General features: G+C 34.8%; 4 protein-coding genes across 10 annotated transcripts; 1 reads left to right on the plus strand and 3 right to left on the minus strand.

Annotated features, from left to right (window-relative positions):
* Nucleotides 1-992: 992 nt before the first annotated feature.
* On the minus strand, nucleotides 993-2,599 carry LOC109610576. 4 transcript variants are annotated; one of them, XM_025414856.1, is made up of 3 exons: nucleotides 2,357-2,395; nucleotides 2,004-2,085; nucleotides 993-1,936 (listed from the first exon to the last, which is right to left on the minus strand). In XM_025414856.1, exons 1-3 carry the CDS (start codon nucleotides 2,378-2,380, stop codon nucleotides 1,590-1,592), a joined length of 453 nt encoding a protein of 150 aa, XP_025270641.1. In that variant the 5' UTR covers nucleotides 2,381-2,395; the 3' UTR covers nucleotides 993-1,589. The 4 variants fall into 4 exon arrangements, 1 of the variants encoding a protein (XP_025270641.1); XR_002192930.2 differs by lacking the exon at nucleotides 2,357-2,395 and adding an exon at nucleotides 2,466-2,599 and having other exon boundaries at nucleotides 1,665-1,936; nucleotides 2,004-2,192; XR_003123675.1 differs by lacking the exon at nucleotides 2,357-2,395 and adding an exon at nucleotides 2,466-2,598 and having other exon boundaries at nucleotides 1,665-1,936.
* A 2,000-nt stretch (nucleotides 2,600-4,599) lies between these two features.
* LOC105259303 lies at nucleotides 4,600-7,368 on the minus strand. The gene is made up of 4 exons (XM_011271170.3): nucleotides 7,025-7,368; nucleotides 6,288-6,618; nucleotides 5,509-6,066; nucleotides 4,600-5,419 (listed from the first exon to the last, which is right to left on the minus strand). The coding sequence occupies exons 1-4, from the start codon at nucleotides 7,163-7,165 to the stop codon at nucleotides 4,719-4,721; spliced, it is 1,731 nt and encodes a 576-aa protein (XP_011269472.2). The 5' UTR covers nucleotides 7,166-7,368; the 3' UTR covers nucleotides 4,600-4,718.
* A 1,020-nt stretch (nucleotides 7,369-8,388) lies between these two features.
* On the minus strand, nucleotides 8,389-12,437 carry LOC105259301 (serine/arginine repetitive matrix protein 1). Of its 3 annotated transcripts, none has more exons than XM_011271169.3 (5): nucleotides 12,302-12,437; nucleotides 10,783-10,977; nucleotides 9,421-10,199; nucleotides 9,054-9,205; nucleotides 8,389-8,923 (listed from the first exon to the last, which is right to left on the minus strand). In XM_011271169.3, the coding sequence occupies exons 3-5, from the start codon at nucleotides 10,195-10,197 to the stop codon at nucleotides 8,515-8,517; spliced, it is 1,338 nt and encodes a 445-aa protein (XP_011269471.1). In that variant the 5' UTR covers nucleotides 10,198-10,199; nucleotides 10,783-10,977; nucleotides 12,302-12,437; the 3' UTR covers nucleotides 8,389-8,514. The 3 variants fall into 3 exon arrangements, with proteins under 3 accessions (XP_011269471.1, XP_011269470.1, XP_011269469.1); XM_011271168.3 differs by having other exon boundaries at nucleotides 11,214-12,429; XM_011271167.3 differs by having other exon boundaries at nucleotides 11,200-12,429.
* Nucleotides 12,438-13,148: 711 nt separating this feature from the next.
* LOC105259300 (probable tRNA N6-adenosine threonylcarbamoyltransferase) lies at nucleotides 13,149-21,568 on the plus strand. Of its 2 annotated transcripts, none has more exons than XM_025414879.1 (5): nucleotides 13,149-13,380; nucleotides 13,770-14,211; nucleotides 14,348-14,526; nucleotides 14,590-14,875; nucleotides 21,391-21,568. In XM_025414879.1, the coding sequence occupies exons 1-4, from the start codon at nucleotides 13,266-13,268 to the stop codon at nucleotides 14,859-14,861; spliced, it is 1,008 nt and encodes a 335-aa protein (XP_025270664.1). In that variant the 5' UTR covers nucleotides 13,149-13,265; the 3' UTR covers nucleotides 14,862-14,875; nucleotides 21,391-21,568. The 2 variants fall into 2 exon arrangements, with proteins under 2 accessions (XP_025270664.1, XP_011269467.1); XM_011271165.3 differs by lacking the exon at nucleotides 21,391-21,568 and adding an exon at nucleotides 14,951-15,120.
* Nucleotides 21,569-21,597: the final 29 nt, after the last annotated feature.

Below are 21,597 nucleotides of genomic sequence, written 5' to 3' on the forward strand. Positions count from 1 at the left end.
AGCAATCAACTATTTATTAATAATAAAATTGTATATAACTTACGAATATATTCCACTTATTTCAGACGTTAATATCGCGACAACGACGAATAAACTTTTCAAAAAAGTTCAATTCAACTATTTCATATATGAGACAGTTCTACCAATCACTGATACAAAAAACTCGTCAATTGACCAGTTGGTGAAGCTGTTTCAGTCCTGAGTATTTTCTTAAAAGAGCTGTTGGCGCACATACATGCGTGTATTATGCTTACGCGCGTCACGCGTTCGAACGAACCTTGACATTCTCGCGGGTAAAGTCACTAGATTAACAAAGTACCGCAATTTTGATCTCAATAAGATAAGATGGAGCAAAAATGGCGTCCGATAGTGCACACTTTGTGTAGCTATCTATACTAAGTGCAATTTTTCTAACCTTGATCCTGGTTTGTCCTGTATCCTGTTGTGTGTGAGATGAGAAAACTCCTTCTGTTGCGCAGAAAAAGAAGAAAATATCAAAAATGCCAGGTTGTTGCGTGGAGAAATGCAACAATCACAGCCTATATCTATACTATCGGACGCCATTTTTGCTCCAGCTTATCTTATTGAGATCAAAATTGCGGTACTTTGTTAATCTAATGACTTTATCTCATCCGTCGCGTGATAGACCAGATTTAACAGAGTACGAAAGTCCTTTATCATTTTGCGATTTTCACAATAGTTATTTTTAATTAAATATAATATTAATTTTAAAAATCAGCCAATTCGTGTGAATAAAAGCGCGAGAGAAATAAGGATGGATTTTCACTTCATGCTTGATTAAGGCTTTTGCATAATGTTAAGCAACAGAAAATAGACTAACCTATTCTGTTTCTATGAATAGTTTTTATTCCTCGTTATTATTCTTATTACCCGTTGCCTAGCATGTAAAAGTCTATTTTTATCGAGATCATATGATTAAAAATAATAAAGATCAATTCATAATTCTTGTTTCATATTTAAAAAATTTTTTCAAAACAAACTTAGCATTTCACTGTAAAGTCGAGTTCTCATAAAATAAATTTTTTTATATTAAAGTTTCATATTAGAATTTCTTAACATCCGGTGTATCGAGTGATGTTGCAAAATATAGCATGACTGGAAGATTGTATATGTAGATGAGATGTTCCCATTTCTTTGTTGAATTTTAAAAGCCTGAACAAAAGAGAAAACCGCGATATTTTTTTCCACATCTATCTCTACTTCTAATTTTATTTTTCTTATTGATTTAAATTCCTTATTCTAAGTATTTATAGTAACAAATTTATAGTAACAAATCTATAGTGTGATAGATGAAATGTCTGCAGTCATAATATGCTTAAAACACATTTCAAATCAATGCATATCAAATATTTGATTAGCTTAATATTAAAAATTAGTAGTAAAAATTAGTATGCTAACTTTTGAAATTTTCAATCTGGTATTGTTTATGCATATGAAATATCAATAGTTTTTGTGCAGAACCATCTCGCAATAGGGTTAAACTTATGAACAGAGTTATGTAGCAATGCAAATAAGAGATTCTCCTGGCATAGTGAAGCGAGTTGTTGTGTCACCAAAAGTTGTACTCGCTACTCAGCAGATGGACGTATTCTGTTCTGACGTATAATACGATGCACCATGTATCGTGAGACACCAAGCTTCTCAGCCACACCACGTACACTGCTGTTGGGATGTTCTTTAAACTCTCGTAGAATTCTTTCTTCGTCGGCATCAGCATTTTCCCGCTCTGAGACTCTTAGATCTCCTGTTTCTTTTGCACGTTTAACACACCTTAAAATTGTCTTACTGTCCGGATGTTGGTCACGATCAGGAAATCGCTCCGCGTAAATACGAGCCGCGTCATTGGAATTTTCTTCGGCTATTCCGTATGTAATAATCATATCGACATATTCCCCTGGAGTATATGTCGCCATTTCTAAAAATATAAATATAAACATAAATATTTTCTTAACACTTTTTATGTCGATGACATATATGCGCACCTATTGTTGTGACAACCAAATTAAAGGAGAGTGGCTGAGGCGGCAAAGTGACAGCTTCCCGACAGGTTCCCGGATTCAAGTTCTAATACAGAATTTTATATATTCATTTGCGATACAGTACAATACAATCGTTTATCGCCTCTCTTTTCCTCATCTCATCTTTATTGTTCTCTCTTCCTTACTCGCTTCCTTTGAATTGTTAAATTATTTGCAATACTTTATACCAGTTGATGGCAAGAATGGCTGCATTCAGCAGAAAAAGCTGTTTTACATCGGTTGTAAAATTCGTGAGTCTGATTGGTATATGCTCTTAATTTTAGCTGAATCTAAGAGTATACACCAATCAAATTCACGAATTTTATACAGTCGCAAAGCATCTTTCCTGCTGAACGCAGCCAATGTTGAAATTCTCACACGAACGACTAATAAATCGAAGATATATACACATACACATGTACATACATGAAATCAATGAAAAATCGACGACAAATGAATGTGTTCAATTTTTGTGAACATTTATTTGTTTCAAATTTTTTTTGCGCTTGTAATTTGATATCTCTGCCCATTGTTGAGTATTGTGAATACTATAATTATTATCGCTCGTGCGCGCGCAACAAGAGGAAGAAACAATATAGAAATAATATCTCAATCAGCAGACTCAACCGATAAATAGCAATCAAATATGATTGGTTTCTATTTTCAGGTCCAACCAATCAGCATCGAACTACGTTGGAAAATCTAGTAATGTTGTCCAATTGTTGAGTCCGTTGAATACGGCCAATGAAATAACGTAGTAAATAGACAAATTTCTGCGCATGCGCAGAAACGTAGGCCCGCTAATTTTTGAAATTTTAAATTTAATTTAGATTTGTATATAATAATTTTACATAATTTGCATATAATAAAATGTTTTTCAGCATAAAATAATTATTTAAAAAATGAAGTATGAATTGGTTGATCTTTTTAAATTAACATCTAATTAATTATTGTAAAAATCGCAAAATGTAATATCTTTAGTGAAATATTTTTGTTATATTGATATTGTTAGACTATGGTGCATTAGTAAATACAAAGATAGAAATGTTATAAAAAAAATAATTTAAAATTTTTATCTAAAATAACAAGTTCATTAATCATAATAATAAATAATATGATTTATATGTAATTGAGTTTATTCAAATCAATTCGATAACGATTCTCAAATTCAATACTAAATTACAATGTCAAAATCAGGAATTAGTATTTTGTAAATCTGGAAATATTTCTAATGCCTTGTTCAAAATGAAAATTACATTCTTATGCAAGATACAAATTTTAACATTTTTTCTTGTTTTTGTAAAGTTGCAATTTGAGACTTCATTCCTCTGTGAAAGAGAAATCTTCGATATTATATTTTAGATTGGGAATATTTTATTTAAAGTATCATAAAAATTAATTCACTCACATTGTATTTAATTTTCTTTTTATTTTATGTAAGATAAAATCAAAATTCATGTTTCTATTTCTTACATTTTTTTGTTGCATTATCTTATTTGTTGCAATAAGTTTTAATCCTTGATAACATAATTATATGTTAAATAAAACTAGATATATTTGTATATTAGATTTAATATACATAACATAAACAAACATTTGCTCTTACTCTCATTCTTGCTCTGCTCACACTCTCTTTCTAAAGAAGCAAGCAACATTGATACAATTATGATTGTTTTAATATTCAAACATATAATATTCAAACTTCCTTATCGATAGTATATCTTTGTCAAGTGTGTGAACTTAATCTAAATTAATGTCTGCACTACTTTTAATTTGTTTTTGTGACATACTTTTGTTATTAAATTAAAATATCACAAACATACATACACCCACACATACATACATATATTTTCATTGTTTTGAATAAATATTTTGGTTTTTTGTAATAATTGTTATAAATTCTATTACCAATTATTTTCCAATCTATCAAATAAGTGATTAATAATACTAAATTAATAATACTGAAAATTTAAGGTTCAATGAATTAAAATTAATGTTGAAGAAGACACAATAATAATCTAACTCATAATACTGCGCGATATTGCTTGTATATGTATGAAACACTCATATTTTATAATTAATGTTTACATACTTATATTAAAATTCGTAAAAAATGTAGACATTCTAAAACTATTTAGGCGGAAAAATATACTCTTTAACGTTTTTAAGCTCTCAAAGAATATACTTGGTTAAAACATAAAAATTTTGTTCATACTTTATATATAGATAAATATATGCATAATAAGTATATACAACTTGATTCAAGGCACCATTGCAAGTATAATACAAAAAAAAAATAAAACTTAATTCACAATAAATAATTTGCTACTATACACATATTTTTCTGACTCAATTTTAAATTACAAAGTACAAATATAAGTACATACAATGTATAAATTTAGGAACTAATAAATATAATAAAATGTCATTAATTACATTGTAATCATTAATATAATCATTTCATCAATGTAATCATTAATTAATATGATAAAAACAGAAAAAAACTAACAGATTTTTATACTATCAAATTAATCTATGATTTGCAATATTTTGATTACAAAAAAATATTTTAACAGGGATTACTGCATGCTGTAATAGTAAAATTATAAATTATTCAACAACAAAATGCGAATATATTACAGAACGCGATATAATGATTGAAAGTCATCTGATAAAATTCTAAACATCTTCATGTATTAAATTAGACATTAGTGAATCCATTTTTATAACTTGTATTTTCGATGTCAATCCTTTCGTTGAATCTACATTGTATGAAGACCAATAGCTTATTAATTCCGGAAATTCATTGTTATTGATGTATTCGATTGAAATAGAGCTAAATTGATTTCGTGAATTTAAATTTGGTTGACAATCAAATCCATGGCACATTAGTGTTACATCACTTTGACTAGCATTAATAGCTTGAACATCTGTGTAGTTTACAAGAACTATTAGGACTCTTTCTACAAGCCTTTGCTCTGTAACAGTCGCTTTTTCTGTGTGGTCAGATAATAAATCTATCCATTGCCAAAATTTAATGGTAAATCCGAAAGTATAAGGTTTACCCAAAGTCATTAAAAATACTGGCTTTGATGCAAACGCGTTCGAACTCACGTGATCCCAAATGATTATCGATTCGTTTGTCAATTTTTGCAGTGTTAAATTTACACTAGCGCGGCAAAGTTGGCCTGGACATACTCCTTCGTTTTCTATAGTCAAATGGTGATAAGGTGTAGGCTTCCAACTATATTTCTTATCATATTGTTTTACTATCTCAAACAATCGTGCTGATTTTAATTCTGCTATAAATTTTTTTCTATATATTTCTTGCATTTTTACATTATGGAATAAAAGTTTCAAAGTCATGGCTCTCGACACAGCTGCAACAAATAAGCACTTATTAATAACAGTATAATATATAGACATTTTAAAATTTAAAATATAAAGTATATATTTGTAGCATACATACGTTTTCCATTGCCATCATAACAATTATAAAGTATCTGGTTGTTAGAGACAAGATTATATATATCAATAGAAGTGCAATTATCGACTGAATATTGTTTCAATAATTGACCAGTCTTGCCAGATAGAAAAGCAAGGTACAATACATTTGCATCATCTACTGCTACACTTAATAAATCTTCAACATTATCTGCATTAATATCTGGTAGAATAATTGGTAATTTGGGAAATGTATGAGTTGTGGCACTCCAATGAATCGTTCCAGCAATTGGTTCTATACTAACAAGCAGGCCTTGTTCACCAGCGACAATGCAATCAGGTTTCCCAGATTGATCAATATCAATACTAGCACAATCTATAATAAGAGGTGATTTTTTTAATGGAACCAACCATAGTGGCAACCCACTATTCCCTTGCATTGATATAACTCCTCCTCCTTCTGGAGGTATTTGTCTTTGTATCATTGTATTCTTTGTATCATTTTCTCTGTATTGTTCGCCACGTAGAAGAAATATCAGATTGTATGGAGATCCAGGTACTGTAGTAATAGGCCCATGTATTTCTGTATATTTAATAATATAAAAAAAACATTTTGAATTATTTTATACTAGATAATGTATCAAACATTTGACATTTAATGAAATAATAATTAGTAATACTTAACGTAGATCACATGCAATATGAATAATTGTACATATTTTTACAATTATTTATTTCAAAAGAGAAAAAGAATTGAAAATATTATATACAAGTATGCATAGTTTACAGTAATAATAAACTTACCAACATCTTGTAGAGTTTTATCCCATGATATAGATGATTGTGATTCAATAATTGGTGGACAAATCATTGAACTGTCACAAGGTAATACATACAAAAAAATAACTATTGTAACAATGCATAATAGTATAGACGCAAATAGGCAGAACCGCCTTATTGGTGACATATCTCTTCTTTTCCAAAAATCATTCTGTTCACTTTCTTCAATTATCATTACCGGTATATCATCCTGATAACATTTAATTGTGTTTTGTCTACTTCTTGTGCTATTTCCTAGATTTTGTGTTTCATCCAATGGACAAAACATGCCATTTTCATGACCTGAATGTAATTCCTGAACAAAATTTTGAATTTAAAGTAATACAAGTATATCAATAGTCATAGTCGAGTCTTCTAACATATATTTTTTTATAAAAATATATGCAAAATATTTAGCTAATATATACAAATAAACTCAATACATTTGTTAGATACAAAATCTGTTAAATATGATGTATAAAAATTATTATATATATCAATGTAAATTTATAAGGTTTATATTTAAATTTCAAGATATACTTTTCAATCTTTAAATTTAAATAATATAAAATCTTATTCTCTGAATTTTATATAGATTTTTGCTTTAATGATATTTTAACTTTGAAGACTCAAGTTAAATTTTATAAACATTGTTTTGACAGGTATATTTTTTATATTTATTTATTAATATTTGTCATATATTAATTATTAATATTTCTTACAGCTATTGTCGCAGTATTGTCGATCTGATAAGTAATATGATTAGGTCGAGTTAAACGTTCTTCTTCATCCTCGGTATCGGTATTGCTTATACTCTGCGGTAAAGGAGTGTAACCTTTTCCACCTTTGTGATCTGTCGACATTTCGAGTGTAATATCAAACGAATATCACGCTTCTGCAATTGTTTCTCCTTTACAACTGCGTAATTATTATTACAATATTGCCATGTATAAGTTGGATATATCGACAAATTTGTCTAAGGACGTTAGTTAACGTACTGCAAAGAGTACGAAGTAAAGGGAAACCTGATAATGTCCATTCCGCCCGCGTCGCATTTCGTAGAACGTAGAACATTTATCTTGGTACAGGTGCGTTCAAAAATTTACTACGAATGGAATAGCGTTTGATTGACCAAACAGAATAGAAGTAGCAAAAACATTCCTCTGTCTTGATTGGTCAATCAAAAACTGCTCTAATGGATGAGTAGATTTTTGAACGCAACTCTAATAATAGAAATGAAATCCATATAGTTCTATACTATATAAAGTTTATATTAATAAACGCGACCCTGTATTGCGCGTTCAGAGATCGATAGAGACAGAGAGAGATATTTTTTGTCTCAACTATAAGAGTAGACCCGTAACTATGCGATTTGATATTTTGCTCCATTTTATTTTTTTTCATTAAAATCTATTAATATGAACGTTCTGAGAAAATTTATCGAGGTAAAATTAAATAAGAATGGATAACAAATAGATGAAACAGGAAAGTTAAAGAAAAAACAAACTTTTTTTTTAATTCTTTGCAGATATATGATAGTGTTAAGATGTTTATTATACTTTCAACAAATGCAAGACACTTGTCAATAAATTACATAATATATATTGATCAATATCTGCATAGAAGTTTCATTAACAGATGGTTACAAAATTAATCTTCTTACAATCTTATAAAGTATAATTAATATTCAGATATTACATGAATTTATCTAACAAAATGTGAAAAATATTAGAAACTAATTTACGATTTATTCATAGAGAACATGTCTGATTAAATTCCAAATAACAATCGTATAATAGTTTTTGTCCTCAATATAACATTATTAATAATGGCAAACAAAAAATTAAAAGAAATTATTTAGTCTGTGTTACATATAAATCGTATATAAAATATAAATATGGTAATTACTCATTTAATATATACTTTTATGTAATCTCTCTATATAAATGTAACATTAGATATATTAAATCAAGACGTTATGAATTTTAAATATTTGTATCTCCCGAAAATAAAAAAGCATTACTCAATTTAATATATTTTCGGAATCATTTAACATATATTTTTCTCCAAAATAATTAAATTTTTTTCACATTTATACTTTTTATTACGATACATATAGAGCGCTTATACATACATTTTTCCTGCATACTCTAAGTATACAGATATGATATATCTCAGCATAATCCGTAGTAGAATTGTTGTCATACATATTTTAGTGAGCGGTGTTATTGCGTCGCCCACGTCGTTTGCGACTGCCGCCAGAAGGACGATTCGACGATGAGGCCCATTGCTCATAGAACCGTTCGGCTTCGAGCCATTCCTGATACTTATACCACCATTCTTCCCACTTGATATAATCATCAAGAGTGAGGTCACGAAGGTAACCTCTAGCTTTATAATAGTCGTAACGGACGCGCACATCGTCCCAACCCTCGAAACCTCTCGGTCCTTGCGCCAGAAGCGACTCGGGATAATGACCGGGTGGTGGCGAATCGTATCCTAGACGCGCAATCCTCTCCTCACCCTCTATAACGACCTTCATCGCGTTCTCGCCGTCTTTCGTGATGCGCATGTTTTCCATGTCTCTACGATCCACGCTCCACTGTGCCATTTTACCAAATCTGTATAAAAAAATATATACAAAAATCTATCCTCATTTAATCTCGAATAAATTAAAGATGCAATGTATTGTAAATTTATCAGTTTTATATCGCTGTTATATATCTTGAATAATGTGGTTTCGCGAAATACCGTTCAGATAATGTCATTCTCGGCGGCCCAACGTGGGATGTAGTGGAGGAACTGTCGCTATCGTCACTAGGCGACGATTCCGGTGGAGGTCGCATCATTTGTGGTGCTCCATGACTCGTGTGTGTTTTTTCCACTTTGACTGCTTTACGCATCTGCATAATTTGAATACTTTGAGTATTCCTAATATCGTATATTACTTTAAAAGGACATAAAGCTTAATACAATTTTTTATATTTTGTTCCACATTGTATACTACCATGTATATAGTATACAAATGTATCTACGTTAGGAATTCCTTCTTCATAAAATATATTTATTTTTACAAAAGCCTCTTTCGAGAAAGGAAAAAAGTAAACGATCATTTTACCAATGGGATGGGATCTGGTACTCGTGGATCCTCCGGCAACCTGCTATGATGTTTTTCTTTGCGGCGAATCTTGGCTTCTTTCTCCTTGAGAGTCTTGTAATCCTTCTGATGACGCGGCGGCGGCTGAGGTGCCGGTGGTGGTGTACGTGGACGCGGTAGCGGCGGCGATCGCGGTCTAGCACGCGGTGGTAAAGCTCGCGAACTGGAAGCAACCACTTCCTTAGGATGCGCTCGACCTCGTACCGGTGTGATCGATCGCGAACGCGAACGGGACAGCGGCGCGACGCGTCGTCGTTCTTTCGGCGAACAAACGGAACACGATCTGTCGGAGCACGTGCTGCCTGTGCTGGGGCTACGAGCGGTCGGTTGTCTGCCTCTATTGTGCTCGCGGGAAGAACGCTCGCGTGGCGATCGCGGACTCCTCGCACGAGGACTGCGCGGTCGCGGACTGTGGGGACTGCGAGGTCGAGGACTTCTCGGGCTCCTGGGGTGTCCTCTGCTGGGCTCGCCGCTGCCGCCGGTACCCCCGACGTATAACTCCTTGTATCCGCTGTGACGCCACCTATTCGGATCTCGTTCTTCCGCCTCCAACAGCTTCTTGTTCCAGTAGCTCGATTGCGATTCGCGCGCTTTCCGCATCACATTATCTATCTCTTTTCGCTTGCTAGAACTCTCGCCATGTGGTCTGGGCTGCGACACGCTCGTGTCCATTCGCAATCTGCTCGAGTTGCTACTGCTGCCATTACCTCTTCTTCTGTCATAATCTCGGGACGACATTTCTAGTAACAGAAATTTAATTATGTTACTTCATTTCACGTTGAATTATTATAGTGCGTACAATCAAAATAAAATTTATCAAATCATACTGAAATATAAGTAATAAACATTTACATTTTGTAAAATATGGTATATTATTACAAGATCATAGTCTAATTACTAATTAAATGTATACAAATATATATCAGGTAAATTTGGCAATAATATATAAAATATATGCAAATAAAACTCGATATTTTAATAATGATTTGGAGTAATTTACAATTTATTTTAGAGTATAACGATAAAGAAATATGAGACTTTGGAAATGCATTACAAAATACTTGTGATACTACATTTATCTTATACTTTTTATTTTCCTTATATTTTCATTTCCAGTGGAATTAATTTTGACCTTTAACTTAGATTCTTTTCAGACAATGATAATCATTCAAAGGCAAAAGAAAACTGAGGTGAATATTTCAAGTATTTTTTTAGCACATCCACTAATGCTTGAAAATTCATATTTATTTGTATAGGTCATTATCGTTGTATTATAATTTGGATCTATTTAAAATTGTTATCAAAATTGTTATCAAAATTTACCTTATAGTAAAAATGCAAGATGGAAGACCAAAGGTACAGCAAAGAACATCTAATTAATCCAGATATCGAGCGCAGTGCAGGTACGAATAATGTTAATGCTCCGTAGACAAAGCTGCAACCATAAGGATAATACGCCGGGCGCCGCAAAAGACCAGAAGGAAGTACCAGAAGCACTCGTCCTTAGAATCGACTGGCCTAAGTGAAAAATTCTACATGTCACAAATCTGGTATGAAGCGTCGTCGAGTCGAGAGAAGATGTTAAAGTTAGCATTCTCTAATGTGTGTTTCGGGGGATTTTTTCTCCGGTTTCTTTTTTTTTTTTTTCTTTTCTTTTCTACAGTTCACATAAATGTTATGGTACGTAATGCGTCCCCGCTTCAAGAGGCGGGCACATCGCCGGACAATGCGATGCCTTACCATCGGCCACTCACCGCACGTCCAGAGATCCATGCGTTAGGTTTCCGCGCGCGAATCGGACGGAGTTCCCGGGGAACTCGGAGACAATGACGCGCGCGCGCGAGGGATCGTCAACGGCCTTCCACGAGGAGGAGCGAACCGGGAGCGTCGCGACCGGCGGTCGATCGCGATCTCGCGCCGGAAACGCGCGAACGAACCGCGAGTCCTCCTCGGCAGCGAGGTAACGAGCCGCGCCGGCGACACTCGCGACGGCGGGTGTAGCGCGCCAATTCTTACAACCCGACATTCGGCCGAGGAAACGGACGACTCGGCCGACTCGACTCGCGAGCGGACAACGCGCGATCCTCGCTTTCCCGTCACAACGAAAGCGGTCACTCGCGACGCGACATTCTACTCTCTTTATCTCTTCTATGAATATCTATCCCTATCAGAGGGAGACAACACAACATCACTTTTTTCTCTCTCAACTGCGTGGAGATGACGCCACACAGTTTCCGCGTATGTCAAAGCTCCCGCGCGGGGGACTTTGAGAGACCGGCGCTATCGCGCGCGCGCGCGCGTGAACGCAAGACACCGCGAGGGGGGGGGCGTCTACCCGGGTAACGCCACGAGATCGCGGAAGTGTCGCGGAATGCGTTCTCGAGAGAGAACCGCCCGAGGAGAGAGAGCAACCGGCAAAGAGAGCGCGCGCGCACCCGCGTCTGTCCCTTTCGCTCCGTCATTTTGTAAAAGCGAACGTTGACGGCGCCTCCTCGCTCCCATTTTCTCCCTCTCTCTCTCTCTCTCTCTCTCCCTCGTGCGTGTCCTCACTCTCTCTCTTTCTCTCTCCTGTCGACTCCTTGCTGCATACACACATTCGCGCACCAGATTCCACCCCCTCTTTCTCTCCCCCTCTAGCATCGATTCTTAATTAATGCTTGCCGTCACACAACTACTAGCGAATCGCGAGATTCGTACACGTCGAGATGTACGTTTTCTCGCGCGACACCAAAAATCAATCGCCCATCTAACAAGCGACGCGACCGACTCGAATACTTTATCTTTTTCTTTTCTCTTTTGCCGGAAGCCGCCCACGTGTATCGCGGGACGAACGGACACTCACTTTTCTCAACGCGACGACCCGATAACTTGCATTTTCTGGCACGTGTTCCGGCCAGATTCGTTCTCGCGTAACGTCGAATATGTTCACAATGGACTTGGGAGACGATTTCTCTCCCAAGCTCAACCGTCGAGCACGAAGATCGACATAGATAGCGAACTCGATGTTCGTCGCCGCGAATACCTATTCATGATTGGTCGAGCTATTTTGTGGATCGAAAAATCTACGCGTCGAAATAAAGTGACGCTCGATTTAAAACACAAATTCGTGGGACACTCGACGCTCATTTTTAGCATCAAAAGACATTTACGTGATTAAAAAATTATTTTTTTCTGTTTCAGGAAAATCAAAATGACAGAATTACACATACCCTCTACCAATGCATGAAGAGGTGGAATTGTTGCGTCTCACTCAAATATTAATATTTCTATAATGTTAATATAATTTTAAATATAAAAAATTTAGGGCATGTTTTAGGAAACTTTTTTTTATATGAAATTAGTCGCAATTTTATTCTTCCCGTATTTCAAGCTCGAAAAAGCTTCACTTTTCAAGCTGGTAAAAGTAAAATGATTTCACCAATCAAAGTAAAGAAATTCGTATTCCCTTTACCTGATTGGTCAAACTATCTGATGAGTAAATTTTCAAATCTTGCGTTGTAAATTGGCTCGAAATATTGGTCCAGTTATGCTCTCTTACAGAAATAGCGACTTAATGGCAAACCATAGATCTGTTCTTTTCAGCTGTACTGCTGCACTAGTGCAATAAGTTAGAAACAGACAAACATACTTTCTTTCACTCTAACTAATTGCACTAGTGCAGCTGAAAAGAACAGACCCCATGTGACTGCCATTGTATATAAGTGCATATATATTGCTATTGCGTGATACTTGATTCAATAATTTCATTCATTTATACGTGTGAATGAATATTTGTTTTATTCATTAGAGATAGGAAAATTATAAAAATGGTGATTGCTATCGGATTCGAAGGTAGCGCAAATAAACTGGGCGTAGGAATAATTCGCGATCAACAAGTATTGTCAAATGTGCGACATACCTATGTTACTCCACCGGGAGAAGGTAACCTTAAAATAATATTTTTTTGCATATATCATGTATAAATACATGACAAAATGTATGTGACGTAAGACGTTATTTATTGAGCAAAATTTAACAGTTTTAAAATTTCTTAATAGATTTGTATCAAGCCTACTTTAGTCAATTCTATCATTCATGTAATATAAGATTCACTTTATTTATAATACAAAATTTATTATACTTTATTCAAAATATATGTATAAATTATATAAAGATACATATATGTTTATATATCATTAAATTTCATAAAATAATAAATAAAATTCTTGTGAATTTTGTTGTTGAACGCTGTCTAAAGTGGACTTAAAAATATTTATAAAAATTGTGAACAGTTCTAATATAAATATGCTAATTTAGACATATCATCTTAGGTTTCTTACCTCGAGAAACGGCGCAACATCATAGAAAACATATATTAGATGTTTTGCAAAAGGCCTTAGATGAAGCAAAGATTAGCATGAAGGATGTAGATGTTGTTTGTTACACAAAAGGACCAGGAATGGGAGCGCCATTGACAGTTGCTGCTTTAGTAGCTAGGACTGTTGCCCAGTTATATAATAAACCTATAGTCGCAGTCAATCATTGTATTGGTCATATTGAGATGGGACGTTTGATTACTGGAAGTGAAAATCCTACTGTTTTGTATGTTTCTGGCGGAAACACTCAAATTATTGCATATTCTCGACAAAGATATCGTATTTTTGGGGAGACAATCGATATAGCAGTAGGAAATTGTTTGGACAGGTTCGCGAGGTTATTAAAACTCTCAAATGATCCCAGTCCTGGATATAACATTGAACAGTTAGCAAAAAAGTAAGCAAATTTTTATATCTGATTAATGTTTTGCTAGGATTTCATTTTGGAAATCCTCGATAAATATTAACGTTCAAGATCACACTTATGGAATCTCGTATGCTGGATGCAATTAAAATTTTATGGATGCAAAAAGGGGTAAGAAACTGGCACCACTACCATATGTTGTGAAAGGGATGGATGTATCGTTCTCTGGTATCTTAAGCCATATAGAAGAACATTTATCCAAATGGCTCGATACAAAGGAATTTACTCCTGAAGATTTATGCTTTTCCTTGCAAGAAACCGTGTTTGCCATGCTTATTGAAATTACAGGTAACTATTCACTTGATGATTTTGCTCTTTGCTTACTTATTTAACTGTTGTTAAATGTTGCAGAGCGCGCGATGGCGCACGTGAGATCGAACGAAGTGTTGATCGTGGGTGGCGTGGGATGCAATGAAAGACTGCAGGAAATGATGAGTGTCATGTGTAAAGAAAGAAATGCAACTCTTTACGCGACGGATGAGCGATTTTGCATAGACAACGGCGTTATGATCGCAGTCGCTGGATTGCTCCAATACAAGTGCGAGGGAGGTACTCCTTGGACACAAACTACTTGCGTTCAGAGATACCGAACGGACGACGTTCATGTTTCCTGGAGAGAATAAAATAATATTTTCAAGTAAGTTTTTGTTTGTTTAAATATTTTTTAATCACCATCCATCTGAATTGATACAAATAAATTTTTTAAATTCAGATTACTCTTTAGTTTTTACATTGGAACGAGTTTCATTTTAACTATTAAGGACAGGTAATGAAATTATAACAGAATAATAATTTCGGAAATATATTAAGATAATTTTATATTGTGTTATATTGTGGATTATACATAACAATATGTAAATATTGAATAACATTAATTGCAAGCATTTAAATTAATTTAAATTTTCTGAATACTTTTTTATATTCATGGTATTAAAAAAAAGTGATGAAAATAACGATAATTGAGGAGGTTTATTTTTTTACTAATTCTTGAAAAGAATTTATGGATGTATGTATAAGAGTTTTGAATTTGAAAAACAATTGGTTTTTAATATAATTTGATTTTTTATATGAAATAAATTCTTATCAATTTAATGAGGAAATTATATGTAAGTGTTATATATTAATTTTTTATCTTTATAACAAATATTAGACATTTTATATATATCAATGTTTATAAATCTATATATTATTGAATTCGCTACTCGATTATGCGAATGTGCAAAAATGCCATTAAGAATTGATCACTGTATATTATTCGTGACGACCTCCATGCTGTCTCTAAAAATACCACTTCTCTCTAAAATACCGTTTCTCTTTCTCTTTCTCTCTCTTTCTTTCGGTGATGCGATCGTGTGGGCAACAACCAGCATTATCTGGAAATGTAATGCAACCTGATTTCGTGGTAGGCTAGATATATTTCCTGTCGATCGGGCAGCGATTTGCCTCGATATTCCAACAGTTTCGACCTTAAAATTTTTTTCGACCGATATTGACCTCGTTCCGATGTGATATCGATCTGACTATTAACTACACGTGAAGCGATTCTTTCCGCGCATATACGATGCTTTATCGATTCGCTTCTCACAAAAAACATTAGTGATGCGACTCCTGGCTTCGTGTCGAAAATTCTGATGATATTACACAGTACGAGATCGCGCAAGCCAAAAAAGAAGACTGAGTAGGGGAAAAAGAGGGATGAAAACATTGATCGGGCATGGCATTCTTTCTAAGACTAGTACAAAACGAATTATCGATGGAATTATGACGAAACTATAATAATCATTATTAATATAATATTAATTGTTCATAAATAATTTAAAAGTAATAAAATCTCCCTCTCTCTCTCTCTCCTTCTCTTTCCATCCTCCCTCTTTCTCTCTTCTGACTTTTGATTTTAAATCTTCAGCTAATATTAATGTATTAAAATAAAATTTAAAACGCGCGTTTCAAATTACCATGTGAGAAAAATCGTATAATTTTCATAGACATAATAATAACTTATCTTACTAATTTCACAAATTAGCCTTATATTATTATTTTGCAATTTATTGAACGATTAGGGGACGATAATTAACATCGAAAAATACGTCCATTCTCGCGGTGACACTGCGCCCAAGAGCGATCGCGCGTCTCGTTGGTCGTGCAAGGTAGCGAGGAATCGCCCGCACTTTAAAAGCACCGCTTCGTCACTGGAGCAGGGTGCGGGGACGACGCGCAACTCGGGGCGCACAGGGTGGCTCGGGATAATAGCCAAGGCGCACCGCTGGCTCGCGTCCAAGTAGTGCCTCTGTCGGCGCCAACAGCAGTTACAGTGGCACACAGAGACTGTATCTCACCTCTAAACTATCAAAAGAAGAGTGGCCGACAGCGGGCCGGTGGTAATCGTGCGATTTTCGAATCTCTCTTTCGCGCGCGGGCGCGGTTCCTCCCCTGTTTCTTTTCGTTCTTCCTCTTCTTCGTTCGCCGAAATCGGTGGCCGAGTCGCCGCGATCGGTAGCGATCGTCTCCCGTCTCCTCCACTGATCATCCAGCGTCCGGTACTCCGGCACGGGACGTTTCTTCTCGGAGCATCGCGCGCACCTTCGTATTCGTACCCCAACCGTACCCACATTCGCGCTTAATCGATAGACGGGGCGTCGATCGCAGCGCCCGGTGTGGAACAAGTGGTAGTGTCAGTGCGGTCGTCGTCGCCGTCGTCGCCGCCGTCGTCGTCGTCATCGTCGTCGCCGTCGCCGTCGCCGTCGTCGTCGTCGTCGTCGTCATCGTCGTCATCGTCATCATCATCGTCGTCACTGTTCGTCATCGTTATTCCCAAAGCGGACATCCCCAGTCGCGAGGCGACTTTACTGGGGGACGAGATGCGACAGTCCAGCGCGACAAGCAACGACCCGCCGTTTCCACGGCCGGACAGCGATCATCATGTTTAAAGCAGAAGCAAGAGAGAGGTGAGTAACGCGCCAAGAGATAATCGCGCGAAGACTGCCGACTGAAGTTGCCGCTAGCTTGCCTCGCGCACGCCTCTCGTCTATTTCCGTATAGTAGCTGCCGCGCGACGCGCACCACCGGTCGCACAACACGCGTCGTCGTCGTAGTCGTCGTCGTCGTTGTCGTCAACAAGAATGTTCCCGGACCGTGAGACCCAGATAGCTTGGGATTGTCCCCGTCCGTCGTTCGCGCTCTCAGCTGGTCGCCCTTGGATCTGTCAAACGCGCGTAGTGCGGCTTGAGCGAGTCCCTTGAAATCGAGTTCCAAGATCCGCTTGTAATCCGGGTCAGTGATTCGCTTCCCGTCTCCCGTTATTATAAGCCTCGAACTAATGGAGATGTTTAATTAATCGAGATTAACGTTGAGTTCGAGATGATTCCAAGCGGGTGGTAGCTCGCGGAAAATGATATCTTTAAAAATAACTTCTTTTAGTGCTCTCCGATATGTTTTAATAATTGATTAGCGAGGATTTTTCTGTGGAAACTTATTTTTCAATCATATAAAACATGTTTGTGCGATTTTCAGCAACAAATTTGCTTTTCACATTGCAAACATTGATTTTAAGAGAATAATTGGCTATAGAAAAAAGAGAGGCAAGAAGGATGAAAGATCCAAGAAGAGATCTTCGAAATATTGGAGTAGGCATATCAACGTGAAAAAATGCTCCAGGATCAAATCTTTTATTTTATACTTTAAAACTATACGTTGTTTAATTATATTAAGGAAAATTGCGACGTGATTTTAAAACGAGTCTTATCTCGGGATTTAAAATAAAATACTCGATATCTATCGTGTGTAGGTTCACGTAAATGAGATCCCAGCTTAGTGTTGTCTCTTACTACTGTCTGACAATCTCAGTCGTTATTCTACTGTTGCTCGTAAACTACCCTACTACATCGAGCCTCGAGATAAACCTATCCAACGCTCGTCAAGCAAATATATCCTTTTCTCTCGAGGTTGATAGGTGTTCTTTGAAAACACAGACTGTGGGTGAATATTCTGTTTTTTTCTTTTAATTTTCGACAATCGCGAGCGAACCTTTCTTCGAGTCTCGGGAACCATCAGCGTTGCATTGATTCGACGCCAAAAAATTTAAACGACGTGACCGTGGTGCAACCGATCGTTGCACTGGTCGTTAAATTTTTCGAATTGTTAGAGCTCTTGTGTTTTCTCTGGTATTTTAAAAATTGCAAAAAAGAGAACATTTCCGAGATATTTGTACAAGATTTTTAGGAATGTATGGAAATGTATCACAAAAATGTTTCCTTGATTTTTACGATCTCATCGAAAAAACTCTTTTCGCAATTCTTTTTATATTATTTTTTTATGATTATTTGCATGATATATAAAAGATATTCTCTGAAAACAAAATATGTTGAAGCTCCCTGAACAAAAAGAAGTATATATATATATATATATATATATATATATATATATATATATGCTTCTTTTTGTTCAGAGAACTTCAATATGTTTTGTTTTCAGAGAATATCTTTCAGAGAATTATTTTCGATAAAATTTTTTCTATAAATATATATATGTATATATTTGCAGAAAAAATTTCATCGAAAATAATTCTTTTCTCAAAAAACGTTATTAAATAAATATTTTCGTTATGTCTAGAACTGAGAAAATAGACAAATAACTTTTAGAAATAATAATCAATAATCGAGGCATTACGTCGAATAAAGGCGCAAAATAAAGGGTCGCCAGAGAAGAATTTCCTGAAATAATGCCGAGTCGCGCAATCCTTGAGCTGCCATATGAGAAATTTGATCGTTGATATCACGTAATCGCCCCATAATAGTGCGATCCATCAATAATGACAAATTCCGCGAATAATTGTTGAATATATTTCTTAAACGCGATCTATATATATTCGGACGTCGCGAACATCCCTCGTCGTTTAATATTCTTAATTTGAGGTCGTTTTGTTAAGAATTGAGAACTGATTTTCCAATTCTCTCTTCACACAAATTTAAAATAGTAGTCGCAAAAAAAAACAAAATTTTATCTATGTGGATGATAAGGATAGTTTCTAAATTATATCTGTATGTCAATAATTGTTATAATTAGTCAATCGTTTATTATTAAATTCGCACCTGATAGTGAAACATCTCAAATATTCGGGTATACAAGGAATTTAATTTAATGATTTATGTTTGATGGATTTCTTGTTTAACTCTTGTATGTATGCTCTATTATAATTGACATTACTGATGTTTGCCTAACTCAAGATTACCGCTCGCAAAAATATGTCTTTTCATAAATAATTTGTACTACTATAAAAAGTTTCCATATAAATCTAACTAGATATGTCTGTGATAATTATATCGAGCGTAATAATTAGAGAGAGATTAATCATATATAATTATTTTCAAACGACAATTCGAAATTAAGCATAAGCAAATTTACGTAAAAGGTATTGGAATTCTCTAAGCAATATTCTGTTCAGGACCGAAAAGGTCAAAGATCAATAGCTATTTTTCGCGCAAATGTCTTCGGATCAAGTCGCGGAAGCGCTGAAACCGGATGTGCACACACAGAAATGAACTGTACATATATAGTACTACATCGTATCAAAATGTCGCGTTCTCTCATCTTCGGGGGTCAGGTCAGGTGTACACTCCCTTGCTGGAGAGAGAAAAAGAGAAAGAGAGAGAGGGATGGAAGAGAAAGATCGATTCTCGTTTCTTCGCTTCCTGTATATCCTTACATATATGTATAGCAAAAAGCTGTAAAATATCCTTCGGGAATACTGGCGGTTTATGTACATATTATACACTTACATGGAAATAATAATAAACTAACAATTTAATAATCAATAAATTGCCATGGTTATATAAGTATAAATATTAGCATATGTGTTATATTATAATATATGCACATATGTGATATAATATTTATACATACATAATAATATATGCACATATGTGATATAATATTTATACATACATAAACGCGTGCGTGCACATTGTATTTGGCAATTTATTGATTATTGAAGTGTTAATTTATTATTAGTTCCATGTAATGTCATTTATTTAATAATTGAGGAGTTGAGCGCTTGAAATAAATATTTCTTTCTCTGTTTTGTCTTTCTCTTTCTTTTCTTTTCTTTCTCGTAGTATATTTGTTACTTTAAGCATTTATTCGAGTGAGTGTATGTATTGCAATATATATGTATGCTTTATGGGTGTGGAATATATAAAATATAGTTTTAAACAAAGGATTTTAAGATAGGAAAGAAAGAAAGTTTGGTATGTTTTATAGGCGGGCTTTGATCGCTTAAGTTAGTTACGAATAGTGCGAGTATCATTACAGATACGATGATGTAACGCTTTTAATAAAGTTACGATTTTGCGGGGGCCATGTGGTGAATTATATCGATCATCTCTTCGAGAGTTATTTGCTTTCGAAGAAACGCAGAAGAACCAAGATTTGCAGAAACAATCATCGTGTATCCCTTTTTCGGATCTATTATCTCATCATTATTATGTGACATCTCGATATATTTTTTTCATTTTAATACAATTTAATTTATTACGGATCAATTATATATTCAACACTTTTTTCCGCAAATCAAAAATTAAAAAAATTATCATATAAAAATTGTCATATAAATAAATATCTCATTTTAATCAAAATAATTGAGAAATGTTCAAATATAAAATATATCTATTTTTATTATACTTATTTTTTATAGGCATTCCGATAATTGAAATCCAGGAATGTATGTATGTTTCGCGTATATATGTGTAATGCAAATCGTCAATTTTTTATACATAATATTTATACATCTCAAATCATTTTATAATTTCAAGTTACATTAGAAACAATATTTAAACCATTTAAGATTTAATTATCTATAATTAAGAACGACATTGAAATGATGAATTCAGGACGAAGAAAGTATATCTAAATTTTATTTACTATTTTAACACGAGTATTTTTGCTCATCTTCAAAGGAAATATCTCACATCTGTAGCTTAAATACAGATTTAATTACATTTTACGTATACTGTTCGATCTAAGCATTTGAGAAAAATTAAAAATTGCATTTTAAAAATTGTTTCCAAAATTGAAAGCAATATAACGTGTAATATACACGATTGATATTTCTTATACGCGATGCATCACCCATTTAGATGTCTCCGATGTATCTTTCAGATTATGATACGGCAGAGTCTGTCGACCGAGTCGACGGAAGGGGCTGGACCGATTTACGGATGAAGCTGAAGAGGGACACCGTGGACGAGGAGGAGGAGGACGAAGAAGAAGAAGAAGAAAGAAGAAGAAAACGAGAGAGACACCGCTTGTCTTCGGCGAACAGACAGGCGAACGGAAGCATCGGCGTCGAGAGCAACGCGAAGGATA

The sequence above is a fragment of the Camponotus floridanus genome, unplaced genomic scaffold (assembly GCF_003227725.1).
Source record: "Camponotus floridanus strain SB8 unplaced genomic scaffold, Cflo_v7.5 scaffold9, whole genome shotgun sequence".
In the NCBI taxonomy this organism is placed as follows: domain Eukaryota; kingdom Metazoa; phylum Arthropoda; class Insecta; order Hymenoptera; family Formicidae; genus Camponotus; species Camponotus floridanus.

Bases quoted from the DNA above. Each gene is read 5' to 3' on its own strand.
- LOC105259301 (XM_011271169.3), bottom strand. From the start codon at position 10,197: ATGTCGTCCCGAGATTATGACAGAAGAAGAGGTAATGGCAGCAGTAGC. The intron at 9,206-9,420 runs GTAAAATGATCG...CAAATTATGCAG, and splicing joins TACCAGATCCCATCCCATTG to ATGCGTAAAGCAGTCAAAGT. The intron at 8,924-9,053 runs GTATTTCGCGAA...TTTTTTATACAG, and splicing joins AGAATGACATTATCTGAACG to ATTTGGTAAAATGGCACAGT.
- LOC109610576 (XM_025414856.1), bottom strand. From the start codon at position 2,380: ATGCTTTGCGACTGTATAAAATTC. The intron at 2,086-2,356 runs GTGAATTTGATT...ATTCTGTATTAG, and splicing joins TTTGCGACTGTATAAAATTC to AACTTGAATCCGGGAACCTG. The intron at 1,937-2,003 runs GTGCGCATATAT...TTATATTTTTAG, and splicing joins TTTGGTTGTCACAACAATAG to AAATGGCGACATATACTCCA.
- LOC105259303 (XM_011271170.3), bottom strand. From the start codon at position 7,165: ATGTCGACAGATCACAAAGGTGGAAAAGGTTACACTCCTTTACCGCAG. The intron at 6,067-6,287 runs GTAAGTTTATTA...TTAAATATACAG, and splicing joins TAAAACTCTACAAGATGTTG to AAATACATGGGCCTATTACT. The intron at 5,420-5,508 runs GTATGTATGCTA...TATTTGTTGCAG, and splicing joins TTATGATGGCAATGGAAAAC to CTGTGTCGAGAGCCATGACT.
- LOC105259300 (XM_025414879.1), top strand. From the start codon at position 13,266: ATGGTGATTGCTATCGGATTCGAAGGTAGCGCAAATAAACTGGGCGTA. The intron at 13,381-13,769 runs GTAACCTTAAAA...ATATCATCTTAG, and splicing joins TGTTACTCCACCGGGAGAAG to GTTTCTTACCTCGAGAAACG. The intron at 14,527-14,589 runs GTAACTATTCAC...TAAATGTTGCAG, and splicing joins CATGCTTATTGAAATTACAG to AGCGCGCGATGGCGCACGTG.